The sequence below is a fragment of the Cylas formicarius genome, unplaced genomic scaffold, assembly GCF_029955315.1.
Source record: "Cylas formicarius isolate icCylForm1 unplaced genomic scaffold, icCylForm1.1 PGA_scaffold_7__23_contigs__length_41026272, whole genome shotgun sequence".
Classification (NCBI taxonomy): domain Eukaryota; kingdom Metazoa; phylum Arthropoda; class Insecta; order Coleoptera; family Brentidae; genus Cylas; species Cylas formicarius.
This window is the reverse complement of record NW_026844352.1, coordinates 21,829,444-21,844,796: the sequence shown is the minus strand read 5'-3', so window position 1 is coordinate 21,844,796 and position 15,353 is coordinate 21,829,444. Positions and strand designations below refer to the sequence as shown.

Here is a 15,353-nt window from a genome sequence, read left to right as displayed (position 1 = left end):
CAGTGTTCGAATGTCGGTGTCGATTTGAATAGGTGCCTCGCAGTAAACCAGAGCACAAATTGTGTCTTGAAAATAATGTTAGTACTTCGTATAAAATATTGTTTTAACGTTGAGCCTGAAGGGTTTTTAAATAAGTATTATTAAAATAATCATACAACCGAAGACGATATCTAAGTTCTTAATTGACCAACGGTTAAATAAAAATAAGTAAGGCTAAACTAAAAAAATAACTCTTTTTATATTTACTTTTTCCCATTTTTATAGATGCTGTTTAAGTATTAACCAATTCTACAAAAAAGAAACCTACTTTCAGTTTAGTCCGAAACGTCAAGCAGGTGTGAATGTCAACTTTTTAATTGACATATTGCGAATTGATTTTGATTTTTGTTTTGACAAAGTGAGAAGTTTAATAAACGAAATAAATTTTTGTTACCATACTCCTCTTTTTTTGTTTTGCAGTATGCTGTAACCTGAAAATTTGAAAAATATTTGACAAACTGCAAGATTTAAAAATAAAAGTGTTAAATAAAGTTTAACGTTCTGCCTTCACAGTCCCAATATTTTCATGAAGACAGTTAAGACTCATCTTTTCGACTCATGCTGTATACTCGTCAATTCATCGAAATGTGGTCCCAGATTTTGGTGAAAAACTATATATTAATGATATTCGTAATAATTTGGTTCGTGGTTAAAGTCAATGACAATATAGCTATGAACATTGAAGCGTAAATTTTTAAATTTTAGTTAAACTCACGATTAATGGAAATTTTGTGTCAGACGTTAACATTTCAATAGTTTTTGTATCAAGATAACAATATGTATAATATAGGTTATTTGTCTGCACGTTATTTGATACACATTAAGATTAATTAAAATTAAACAAACGTGTTAGACAAAATGTGGCCCGTTTTGTTTGTTTTGTTTAATTATTCTTTGTTTAAAAATTTCATAAATATTTGTGCTAATAATTATGTATACCTACTAAACGAATGTATACCACGTCTTAAGACTAATTTTGATTGTATTGACCATATAGCTATTAGAATTGATGAAAAAAAAAGAGATTTGCAATCTAATATGCGCATGCTCGGTCATTTTCAACCAATAAGACCTAGCCGCGTTTAACTACCAACATGGCCGCTGACAGTTCGTCAATTCGATAGGTTCCCACCGCTACGAAAATATCAGAGCTACCGAGTCGCATCAATTTTTACACTGCTATTGCTACTATATTATCTAATATTTATTCGGTATTGACGAATAAGTGCAAAAATGAACAAGTAGGTTTGTCGTTACGTCATTTTCTACCGGTAAACAAGTAATTCTTAAAACTTTACGTCAAGTTTCCAATAAACAAATTTAATTTTTTTTAATGTTTTTATTTTGACCCAAAGTAGACCCAATAAATAAGATACGGCTTTGGTATATTTACCTATCTAAACATATACATGGTGTCTCATCGGGAACGTCGTTGGTGTTTTCTGGAAAAATGGCGGCACAGCCAGATTTACCGGAAGTGGGTGTCAATGGAACACTACATTGTTGTTTTTTGGTTCCCTAAATGTTTCTGAGGGCACTCCTCAAGGCTCATGGATTTCGCCAACTTTATTCATTGTCTACATAAACGACTATACTACTAAAATGGAGAGAATAGGGTTACCAGCAACTTACGCTGACGATTCAAATGGTACCAAACAATTCTAAATCTGAAGTAACACAAGCCGGAAACGAGTTTGACATTAAATTCCACCAAATCACAAATTTTACATATTTATTGAAAAAACAAGACTATTGGACTATCGTCTTTTAGTTAGGGCCGAGAGAGAAGCAAAGGTGACATAGAAATAAAACTGGATCAAAACCTAGCGGTCTCAAACGAAGGTCTGAAGCCTTTATACTTCGGACGCGCAATAGCTCACTGTGGCTTGTTTAGTGAAAAAAACACTTAATACGCATCATGGTCAATCAAAAACCTCATGTAGTATTTGCTTTGTATCTTCAGCGAAATTAATAATTATTATACACAAAGTAAATAAATTAAACCAAGTTTCAACCATTCTCAAGGTTATCTGTTAGTAAGCAAAACCCACGAATTATGGACATTCTTTAAAAACTGATGGCCTGGTGGTTAAATTTAAACCTCACGCTTTCTCAATTGAAAGCAAAAGTAAAGGCATTCCTCATTCAAAAACTGCTACTACTCGCTGCAGAATTTTTATCAGATATTTCAGAAATAATTTCTGTCTTATTATTTGTGTTTTTACATTATTTGGTGTGTGCTGTAAACTATACATTCTTTATATTTAAATTATAACATTTATATTTTCTTTTGTTGTTTTTGTTGACGTGCTTATTTGAAGTAGGGAAATAAATTCTATTCTATTCTATTCTATTTAATTCCAAATTTTTGCTGAATTAGTAATATTGGGAAAATTTTTAAAATCTGTCAAAATTATCGAGAAAATGTCCCTAAATATTAAGCTTTACATATTTCGAATGGTACATTGATATGTATATAACATTTCGAATTCGGCTGTCGGGTCACAAAAAATAGATTATTTTTCTAGTTGAAAAGGTAGTTTCTTCTTGCGACAAAATAATCATAATAATAATAAGATTACTGACTTTATTTGAACAATATGATGTGACAAAGTTATTACAAAGAAATAATTTCATTTAGCTGTCCAATTGTGGCACAAATCTAGCCTTTGGGTAATCTACTGAACCAAACAAAGACAAACATAGTTACTATGTTAATCCTATGTTATGTTACTATATTAATCTTATAAAAAAAATATCTAGAAAAATTACTGTAACTATGCTTGTAGAAATAAGTTAAAGAAAAAACAAATATATACATTATAGCAATTTTTAGGTTATAACATTAGAGAAGAATTAATTGGTTTTTGGTTTTGGTTTATTATAACATTTTGAACCCGATGATATGTAGGTACTATGATAGTCATTTTAGTTTAAGCCCATTAATAGAGATTTAAAGGTATTTTTTATATTTTATTTTCCAATTATGTAATGACATGTCAAGGAACTGGTTGGGAATTAAGTTGAAATACTTTACGGCGTTGTGATGTGGCATAGTTAGTTTGGCATTATTTCTAATATTAATGTTGTAGACATTATTACTAAATATTAGAACTTGTTTTACGACAATTGGCGAATTAGGGTTATTTATCACATTAAACAAAAATCTGAAAAAATGAGAAATGTAGAATTCTGCTCTTATTCATTTTGAGCCATTTTATTATATTGTATACGTACATATAATACATATATATATACATGATCAAATTATCTCAAACCATAGACATACCCAATACATGCATTCTGTACAATCTGAAGAGGATTCTTACTTTCCTGATTCAAACAAACACCATAGACAAAATCAGAATAATTGAAATTAGAGAGGACCAGGGATTCACAAAAACTTCATTTAAGGTTTGCTAAAAATATGTCTATTATTATATATGTCCTATACGTTTTTCTCCTTAAAAGCACAAAATCAATTTTATATGAGAAAACATAATTCAAAGTTTATGGACGTCCTTTATATTTGCTGAAATTGATACGCTATTAAAGTAACAGAGTTTTTCCCCACTATTGGTTTCAACGATTCTAAAATTCAACACTTATTTTGTTTAAAATTCATAGCCAACATTTATGAAGCTTTGTGAAACTTATAAGCCTGATAGAAATTAAAACGCCATTGTCAGCGAATAGACCACGTTTTTCGTTAAACGCGATTTCGTAATCTATACAAAAAAAAAAACGCCCGTCGCTGATCAATGCGAAAAATGCATTTTTTTTGCGAGGGCACCAAAATTATCCCACAACGTTCTGCAGTAAACCGTGCGGAAAACTGCCGGTCGTAACTAAAAGCACAAAATAACGTTACTGTGCTAAAAATTAACTAACTCGTTTGTCGGAAAATGTCCGAGAAATTTCCGTTTGCCATTGACATTGTTCTCCATTCATTATCGGAAATTTGTTTACATGATTTATGTTTTGTTTCTCGTCCTCGGACAGTCTGTTGAATTCCCGACAACCGCAATTACTCGTACGATAAAAAGATCGCCTAAATAACCGTGAGTACCGTCCTACTATACTTTCAATTATTAACCATATTTCCGGAACGCAATTTTCCCCCGTATAATTTTAAAAAAAAATCGAATCCGGACAATACAAAGGTTTGAATCGATTCGAAAAGGAAGCTGTTATTTTTATTCGTCGTTATTTAGTATCTTAAGCGCGCTCAAGGATTTTACTAGTTCGTTAATTAGGAACGATTCGATAATTATGTCCGCTTTTCTTCGTCTTAGAGGTCTTATACTAGACCAAAATACTCCCACTACACTCGCTATTGAAATGTTGGTACAATGAAGAAATAATTGCAACTATTTAGGGAGACGGTATTTATTCTAGTGTGTTTTTTTGTATAAATGTATTGAAATATATTGATATAAATGGGCTGCAATCTATTTAGTGCCCCTTCGTAGATACGCAGATGTCTTATTTATTTATATAAGAAAAAAATAATTCAAAACTAAACTACAATTTATTCCATGTCGATTTTTTATGGAGACGATCTTAACGGGGTTGTATTCGCATTCCTTTTGAGCTCATTTATAAGTCTTATTGACCATTAGGTAGGTAATTTATTTTAAATGTTGTCAATTTGGATTTATACGTATAAATAATTTAATATATTTTTGGCCCTTATGGAAAGGTATTCGGACAGATTTTGTTTGCATTAACTGAGGAAGAAAAATCGTTAAGTTTAATATAAATAATAATAAAATGGAATTAAAAAAAAAACTGTAAGTTCTAACATCACCCATGTCATTATAATTAAATGATATTCTTACTTAGCTTACCAGTTTTAGAATCAGAATGCCTGACGGTGTGTAAATAAAAAAAATCAAATTCGGACAGTACAGAGGTTTGAATCGATACGAAAAGGAAACTATTATTTTTATTCATTGCTGTTTAGTATCTTAAGCGAGCTCAACGATTTTATTCTATTCTATTCTATAATTTCGTTAATTATGTCAGCTTTTCTTCGAATTAGAGGTCTTATACTAGACCAAAATACTCCCACTACAGTCGCAATTAAAATTTTGATACAATCAATAAATAATTGCAACTATTTAGGGAGACGGTATCTATTCTAGTGTGTTCTTTTATATATCTTGAATTTAAAGAGTTTTAATATAAATGGACTGCAATCTATTTAGTATAATTTATTTTTCATTCCATCATTACTTTTTCAAAGTGGCCCTTCGTAGATAAGCAGGTCTCTTATTTATTTGTACGAAAAAATAATTCAAAACTAAAGGTAGGTAATTTATTTTAAATGTTGTAGTCAATATCGATTTATACGTAAAAATAATTTAATATATTTTTGGCCCTTACAGAAAAATTAATATAAATAATAATAAATTGGAAGTAAAAAAAAACTGTAAGTTCTAACATCACTCATGTGATTTTAATTAAATGATATTCTTGCTTAGCTTACCAGTTTGGGAAGCAGAATTCCTGACGGAGTATATCAAATCTTGAAATTCGATGTCTACGGGAGGTCTCTTAGCGATTCTGTTTAAATGTTTCAGAGGCAGGTCCCTCCTCAGAGGCACCCTTACTGATGAGTCTTCCATGCTATGGCGAGACCAAGAGTGGCAATTTTTTAATAGTGAACGATCAATACGAATCGATACCGGAAGCAAGAAACCAGTAAGCAGACTTGGTACTGAGAACGATTTTTCGCGCGTAACGACATAAAAAATAAACGCGCCTGAACACAATCTTTCGATCCGACAGGCAGACTGATAATGCTTTCACAAAACGCGGGTATGCTACCTTACGATTTCTGAATTTGGTTCAACGCTTTTACATGGTGGGGCAAAAATTGCGACCCGAGTGATGTATTATCGGTGTGCGTTTTTTAAACGTACTTTCACTTTAGCGGTATGCATTTTGGTCAATGTTGCGGATTTTCACTCGGAACTGCCGCCGCTTTTTATTTTATCTCATAAAGGACCACTTAAATGCAAAGTACCAGGAAAAACCATATACAATAGGCAACATTGCAAAAATAACATAATAACATATATTTTTTCTGTATTCAGACCTGCAGATAAGTAACGAACATTTGAAAGTTTTCTACAATTTCTTCTTCCCAAAACGTGGAATTTATTTTTTAAGTACATCTTTTTTTATTACAGTTCCTTTTCATCCTGTACTCTTCTTTGGTGACCTAAAGGGATCGCGTTTATCCTCGTGCACAAGTTGTTGATTGCCCAACTCCAGTCATATTCGAAGACATTTCAAAGTTTGCAACTCCGAATGTCGAGTTTTGGTAGCGAAAAACCAATTGTGAATAATCATTTTTCGATTTTTAGAAAGCGCAGTTATACTAATCTGTTTCTCAGTAACAAATTCAAAAATAAGGCACATGTAGATCAACTACCAGTCAGTGTACCTGCTACTCTCGGGATCCTTAACAATCATGATTGGTAAAGTTCACCGAACCATATACCGTTTATACAACCTTTTATGGTTTTGACTTCGGGATGAGTTACCTCTATTTGAGGTAGCTCGATTTCAAGTTGAATTTGCCTATTAGATGGGTTAATCTCCTATATTAAATTCACATTAGAAAGCTCAAACCGATTTAAATTTTTAAGGTCTAACATAATGACCCTAAAATATTTTCTTATGAAAGCAATCTTATGTAGATAATTGATTTATAATGCATGTTTTCCCAGTTTGCTATTGGTTGATTTGTGTAGGTTTTTGCAATAAAATTAACGTCCGAGATGACTAACAACGTCTCCATCATATATTTAGATGAGACCTGGCTTGACACGGAAACGTTTGATATGAACTATAATGTGGACAAGTTGGCCATGGAGTAGGGATTCGAAGTTGAAGAAAAAAAGAACACCTCTGGCTGAAATTTAGTGAAGTAGTGAAGTAGAAAAAATATCTGCGTCGAATTGGAAAAAGTGTGTAGAACATGTCATCGAAGAAGAAAATGTTTACAGAAGTCGACTAGTGCCAGAATTAACAGTGACGATAGTGATAATTTTGATGTAGAATAACTTTTTTTTATAAATATTCTAATATTGCTTTACTTTACTCCTTCATTTATATTTATAATAAACATTTTAAAGTTGGAATGGATTTTTCACTGCATGGACTAATAATAATCGAGGAATCTCACAGATGAAACTCTGCACAAATCCGTCAGCTTTCAGCATTTGTACGCACGGAGTACCGAAGTACGGTTCTGCAACGTCATTGTGGAATTGCGAATCTATTTATGGAGGGTTACAAACAGAAACGCAAGCAAGGCAAGCCTGCGCTTAGACCTTGATAAAAATTTACCAAAGTTAAATACAGGATTATGTCGTAAAAACGGTATATTGTTTGGAGAACTCTACAGTGATATCTAGTCTATGTCTCTGGCATTAGGAGAGGAGTGTACACAAGATATTGGCAAAACAAGTGCCACCTCCTCACTCTACTATCACTTACTATTAATTAGACATTTAAAATTAATAATAAGAAAGTAAAATAATTAGAGTAAGTAATAAGTGGCACACTATATTTTAAATTCTTATAAACACCTTTTTATTTTGAATTCGAACATATTAATTTTTAATATTCCGAAGTAACATATCATATAATAATAATAATAGTAATAATAATAATAATTTTATTCACGTGTTAATATCCAATGAATAGGACACGGTTCAGATGAACAAAATAAGATATTTTGAGCTTCCGTTTTTAAACATATCCTAAGAAGGCAGGAAAAATACACATAAAAAAATATCTATTACGATCTGTGCAAATAGAGGGACTAACACTTTGGAAATAGTTTACAGTAGACATTACTTAAATATTTAATAATAATACTTCACGAAGGTGTGTGGAAAAGGTATCGTTTAGCAATTTAAGAGACTGATCCAATGCATTATATGTTGTAGCCATGTCATATGTAAAGGACCTTTCAAAAATTCCAGAGGTGTGACGTGGAGGGGTGAGCAGGCCTTTAAATCTTAAATTTAAATTATGAAAGCGAAAGCTGATTTTTTTGAAAAGATAACGTGGAGACTTTAATCTTATAATTTTGTGATAAAGATTACATGTGTGGAGATATCGTCGATTTTTCATATTAAGCCATCGGACTTCCTTCAGTTTATGACTAACAGGCCTGCCGCGTTTCCGCTCTGAGGCAGCCGCTGTCAGACATGGGCCATATACGACATCACAGTAGTTAAAAGAAGATAAAACCATCGAATCACACAGGACCTTTTTTAATGCTTGATTTAAAATATTTTAGAAGCATATAAGCATTTTAAGTGGGCAATGGATGACCATTAAAGCCCAAGGTTTTTAGCCTCCGTTTTCAGAGGAATGCACACATTAGATATTTTTATTTCAACTAGTTGAGATCGATCGATCAACATCCATCCATCCAAAGATAGATTTTTTTGGATTTAGATGGAGTGAATGTTCTAGGGACATCCTGTTAATGATTTCTAGATCATTATGATTTGACAGCTTTCCAAAAGTTTATCTCCTGAAAATGAGTAATAAACTTGTGTAGTATCATCTGCATACATTTGGGTTTTGCAATGCTGTATGAAACTAGGAAACACGGACGAATATATACAGTATAAAATTGGCCGCAGAATGTAGCCTTGAGGCACCCCCGATATTATAGCACGGCTGTCTGATTGCTGTCCATTTAGAACCACTTTTTGTGTACGAAGTTGTAAGTAGTTCCCCATAAACTCGACAACACCCTCATCAAGCCCTATGTATTTTATGCACATAAATAAAAATCTACGGATTTTCTTATATTGCAAATAGAAAGCCTAAAGAGAGAAATACTAGAGTGATTGAGAGTGAAGTTAGTGCCCCCAGCATAGACCCTTGAGGGATCCCGGTCATAGGCAATATCTTCGGCAAGGTACGACCATACCGTGTTACTAAAAAATACCGGAAAGCTTAAATATCTCCAAAACTGCCGAAGCTGTGCGTGGGGGTTGCAAACAATGTCCAAAATTCTGAGATACTAAGATTCTTTTTATTACTCTCTACCCTCTACCCTCAGTTATTGAATTTTATCGTTTCAGTTTTGGCAGTTTGGGTTGGTTTTGGACAGTTAGTCAACAATTAATAAAAAAAAGAGATAATGCTAAGTTCGACATGCGCAATTTATTGCAAGAAAAAAAATAAAAATAACAAAATTATGACGTGTCATATATGAGTGGTAAATCTGACAACATTGCTGTTAGCATTGTTGAATTCTTCATGTTCAAGGACCTCCCGATATTCAATTTTATCGTTCCAGATTTGGCAATTTTGGAGATATTAAGGCGTTCCCGAACCTTTTACTAACCCATACATATATGCTTTTTTTTTGCCTCGGTCCTACCAAATTTTTCGTGCACTCCAAATGGTCACTTTCGCGATTCTAATAGTAACTGCGGGAAGTGTGAAGTAATTTAATACCGGGTACACGTAGTAATCGTTATTGGCCAGCACAAAAAAAATGGTCCGAATATGTCCGTCATGACCAATCGCAGTTAATAAATAAAAACTAAATATCTGCTGCGTAAAATTCAAGGATCATCAAACAATACATTCTCGCAGGCTGTTTGTGTGGCGGCGGGACACTGACTTCAACTATCTGAGATTATAGACAATGTCGGTTTAGATACTGAAATATTACACGGAAATTTTCTATAGGACCGGCGCAAAAAAAATACTTTATTATTGTCGTTACTAAAACAGAGTGGTCAATTTTAAAGTACATTTAAGATTATATTAGAGATGGTTGCGTTTTTTTATTGTTTTTATTTATTTATTTGGTGAACTAAAGGCGAACCCAAACGGTGTCCACAAAATTACATAACAATTTACATAATGTTGCGTAACCGATGAAAAGGGTACTACAGAAAAACGGAACGATGGACAGAAAGACGGCGATGTACAATAAGACCAAAAATATAGTGCATTTATTGCTTTGACGTTTTAAGTATTTTACGGTACCTTCATCGCAGACCTTCGCAGGACAGTGGTAAAACCCATCCCAACACATATTTATTCTGCATTAAATAGGTTTTGTCTGAAATGGTACTGCGGCGTATTTTCGAATCAGTAGAAGCGTTTGTTATAACCTCAGGTGATATGTATTGTTCTAGTAAGATCCTTCTAATAAGCAAAGAGTATAAGATAGAGGGGAAGGTCGCGTATACTGTTAGGAATGCCATCTATTATTTTTGTCCAATTACTAAAGTACTGTCATGGCGGTTTAAAGTAATGCGTCACACTGAAAGTACTACAGTACTTGGTAACGGATAACAGCACTTTTTTAAAACTATTTCGACATAATTTTTTTTGAAACTTTAAATTTAATTGAACCGTACGTCCCGCGCGTTTTCCGTTTTCAGGATGGGAGCCTTCCCCTCTATCTTATACTCTTTGCTAATAAGTACATATTCCAGCTTCCCGAGAGTACCAATCGATCGATATACGATAGCGATTGTCGCGATTTAATTTATTTTATTTTGCTTTTATAAATAAATAAGAGGTTCTAATTTTCTATTTCTTCGGACCCTGAATAAACTCTAGAATAATAAGAAGATTATATAAAGCAATTTCACCAGTTATTCGTAATTTAATCAGCAATGAAACAAAAACGAATACTAGGAACTATGTCTACAGATCAGCATAATTTTTTTGTATACAAAATAGTATATGTATACAAAATAGTATATTATGCAATAAGTGCGGTAAACGGCATTTGACTCACGAGTTTATTTGACACGAGCGGAGTGAGTGTTTAATAAACGAGTGAGTCAAAAAGTTTACCGAACGTGTTGCATATTATACTTTTTCTACGACCGTTAGTTTTTGGGTACATTTTCGCAAAACACGAATACATTCACTGACATGACTGTTAGAATTGACAAACGTCAAAATTCAAAGCGTGGCAAATATCTCCGAAAACATCCGATTGCTCCCAAACCCGTGCGGTAAAATCCCGGAAATGTCCGAAGTGGGAAACGAAACTGACGTGGTAAAGCGACGCTTCCCGCACGCTAGATCGGTGCGTAATTAGGTATTTTAGGTATAGGTAATTAGGTTTTTTCTACGGGAGTAGAAAAAATAGTTTTACGACTCTATAAATAACAGAGTTGATAACCGATGATTTTTGGGGCGGTTGTTAATGTAACAATGGATTTAGGTACCGGTCTGTGTGCATTTTCTGTAAACAATGATCCAATGTTAGGTCTGATTTTCTATTTGTAAGAATATCTAAGAATGTGAGATTATTGTTGGTTTCTAATTCAATGGTAAAATGTATTTTAGAGTGTATAGAGTTCAGATGACTAAGAAAATTTCGAAGAGGTTCTTGAGGCCAAATAACAAAAATATCATCAACGTAGCGTTTTATTATTTTTTTTTAGATTGGGGATTTCTTCTCAAAAGCGTTCATAAACATATTCGCGATGACCGGTGATAATAATGGCGTTTGGTGAACGTTTGTTCATAAACTTGAAAAACGTGTTCCAGATAAGCATTTACAATTAAAAAGTTCCTATTCCTAAAATTCTTAATATTATTTCGGATATATAAACAATCGACAATCTGGAAGACTGTAAGAGCGAATAAGAATGATATTTTTAATGATAACGTACTTTTTTAGGGTAATTTACGTATTCATGAGATGTTATGTTCATGTTCTATTTGTGGAATTTTGTTATATTATGGAAAGGAAGCTCGAGATAGAGACAGTAAACAATGTGGAAGTGTTGAGACGCATAAGAAGCCAGAAGTTATAGCAACCATTAAGAGAACTGCTGCATGGGACTTGCCTTGAAGGGAGAAAAATATCGAAATTATAAATGTAGGGAAAATCCACAGCAAGAGATCTGTAGGAAGCCAAGATGATACGATTTGAGACAAATGATACTCTTGAGATTGAATACAAAATTCATCATTTCAACAATCTATAGTTGGTCGGTCATAACCCGACGTATATGTGACCGCTTTTACGGCTTTCTAAATTTAAGCTATTGAAATATTCCCGGAAAGTGGGATCTTTCCGAATTTTCGAAGTGCAGCATCAAAAGGAAAACTTCCGAAAGGCTCTAGTTAAAAAGACTGTGGAAACATCTCGTTGGAAAAGAAACGCAAAGTTTTCTAAGTTGTTCTCAAATGCGGCATAAACTTTGACCACTGTTACACTAATTAATTTAGGGGCTTGGACTGGTGTAATACAATACATTACGACGGTGCATATAAACTTTTCGTTAGGAGAAAAACTTTTGCGTTCGAATATAACAGGTAGCAGTGTTTACTCGCGGATGTTAGGGGATAATAACCTTATTTTTCTAACTATTAATGCCTACAAACGAAAAAACGCGCTTTCGAGCACCTGTTGAAGCACGTTCCTGCGGTCGGATGGTGGTTCGTTCTTTTTCAATAAAACCGCGTTTTTTTTTATTCCGTCACGTTTTACAGGATTTGGCGAGATTTTTAAAAATCGATCGAGAGTAAGTAGATTTTTAGTTCGTCCGAAATATCTATCTATGATCAATGGGCAAATATTTTTACGCGCTTGGATCAAATTATTGACCGGGTATATAGTTGTCGTTTCATTTTTCAATTCTACGATAAAAATAAAGATAAATCAGCGTCGAAAAAAATTTTTTTTGTATGTCAAAAAAATACAGGGTTCGAGAAAATTAGTTTTTTTCTGAAACCATGCAGTGCGCCGTAATAATCAATGACGTCATTGCGTTTTGACTGAGCCCCCGAATTAGTGATTTTCATTTGGCTTTTTTCAAATATCGCGAGCAGCGTGTGTGATACACGAGAACCACGATTACAAAAATTGTAGCTCTTGATGCGGTCTATGACACTGTGTGAACCGATCAGCCATATTTTTACGATTTTTGATTTTCCGTTAATAATTTACTCTGTAAAAGAATAATTTTCTAGGTATTTTAGATTTTTGACTATAACTTGAAAACCCTGTATAAAATCGAAAAAATGTCTGAATTAAATATTATTGCACTGGATCTTTCGCGTCTGCTGGATATAGAATTTTGCCGATCGGGTGAACGATTATTGGAGAAAAACATATTTTTTGGAATCCAAAATTTGTAAAAAAAAATCAAAAGTTTTTAAAAAATACTTGCTAAAATTTGATTGCGCCCAATTCCTATTGTTTAAATGTGGTCACGGACCTTTACTTCTCTGCTAAATTTGAAGTTGATATCTGCGAATTTGGGACACTTAACACATTTCTTATTTAGCAGCGAATATCGGGAACACCCTGTACAATAGGTGAGAACTTTAAATAGAAAAGTTTTAGCTGTCTATGCATTGTAAAAGAAAGTGACATTTGAATCATAGTTTTTCAGTTATAATCAATTTTCAATAATTGGGGGACCCATTTTTCAGTTTTTTTGAATTTGCAGCGCACCCTGTATATTTTTGAAAAATTGTCAAAAATAAAAGTTTATGGAGTCTTCTTGTTAAAGAATTTTTTTGGCCTTGTTTTTTTGTAGACCTTTGCACACGCGATTTTTTTTTTTTTAGAATACTTCGCGACCCCCCAGTCCCCCCCATTTTCAATCATTTCAATTTTCCATTTTCAATCCAGTTACTTTCGAAAATCGATTAAATCAACAAAAATCTAAAAGTCCCAGAAAATTGTTCTTTTCTTAGAGTAAATTCTTTACGGCGAATCAAAAGTCGTAGAAAATATGGCTAATTGGTTCAAACAGTGTCACAGGTCGCATCAAGAGCTACAATTTTTGAATTTGCGGTTTTCATCTGGCACACACGCCGCTTAGATTTTATTCTATTTGAAATAAATCCATATGAAAATCAGTAGTACTCGGGTTCAGTCAAGACGCGATGACGTCATTGATTATTACGGCGCACTGCATGGTTTCACATGGTTTAACTTATTTGCTCAAAAAGCATAACCTCCATTTCTTCAATTATTATTATTTTTTCAATTATGTACAAGGTGTGTCGATTTTGGGTAGAAATATCTAAAAGACCCTGAAAATTGCCGTTTTCGTGGATAAATTATTAGCCGTAAATAAAAAACTATAAAACAACAAAATATAATTTGGTATAAACAGTGTCATAAACTGTATTGAGAGAGTTTCAGGTTTCGTCTATCATACAGGGTGCACGAGATACTTGCAAAAATATCATTGACAAATCGTTATTACTTGTACAATTTCGGCGATACGTGAAAGACGCTTTATATAGGGTGTATGCACAATATAATTACATCAATTTTGCGAAACTTCCATATTGGTCCGCAGGAGCACGATAGAAAAACAATGTGTCCCTCTAGGATAAGAAACCGCGAAGCGCCTACTTGCGACGAACTTGCCCCTCCCAGCTACGATTTTTCGAAAGCAATCTTGTTTTAATCTATCAAAAAAATTTGAAGCTTGTCGCTCAAACCGTTCGAAGGTTATCGTCGAAAAACCCTGGAACAGAGAACGCACAGACACAATTTTTTCCAAAGTGACAAGAGATGCATGGGCATTTTTCTCGACCTGTGTTTAATATCCAAGGGAGACATGGTCTGTTTTTATGTGAAAGCAAAAGCCAAAGAGACTATGAAACATATGAAAAGTTGTCATGACAAAAATTACTTAACACTGAACGTTAATAAACGTATCACCTGGGTAACCATCAAGCTCCGCGCGAGTCCATGGATTCTCAATGCCACTCGCTTTTCATTGTACACCTCGGCAAATGTGTTCATTGAATTACATTAGCTAGTGTTGATTATTTTACTTCTGATTACAAAAATTATCTATTCCCCGACTTAAACGGCAAACATTTCTTGGAACCAAACGTGTTGTAAAACCGAATGTAAAATCTAAAATTGCGATGCGGTTGACACTGTAAGTGGTAACGCTGAAAACCGCATCGATCGTATTGTTTAAAGATTTCGAACACGACATCGGGTGAATTCATAATTGATGACACAAACAATCTGAACGTCAGCCGTGCGCATTTGATATTGATGCCGAAATCAGTACCGTTCAAAACATTAAATAATTATAACTATTTACATATTTGGATAAAACTAGTTCAAATATACAGGATGTCCAAATAGTGTGTTGAGAAAAATCTTAAATACAAAACTTAATTATTTATTAATTAATTTCAAAGTCATTTCGAGCAATAAATACAATAAAACTTAATTAAACAGTTCTTTATTGCAGTTTTGTTTTTAGTTTTTAAGTGTTTTTTTTTCAGGAACTATTAGCAATATT

At 33.3% G+C, this 15,353-nt stretch overlaps 1 protein-coding gene across 2 annotated transcripts in view; it reads right to left on the bottom strand.

The window, feature by feature from the left end:
• Positions 1-14,974, bottom strand: part of LOC132705751 (ATP-binding cassette subfamily G member 4-like) — a 47,886-nt gene extending 32,912 nt beyond the window's left edge. The window contains exon 1 of one of the 2 annotated variants that reach the window (XM_060676618.1): positions 14,753-14,974. Coding sequence is in view for 1 of the 2 variants with exons in the window: in XM_060676617.1 (XP_060532600.1) it covers positions 5,531-5,669 (139 nt within the window). In the remaining variant the exon portion in view is untranslated. Of the gene's footprint in view, positions 1-5,530; positions 5,670-14,752 lie in introns of those variants that run through there. The other variant, XM_060676617.1, reaches the window with a different exon arrangement.
• Between the last annotated feature and the right edge of the window lie 379 nt (positions 14,975-15,353).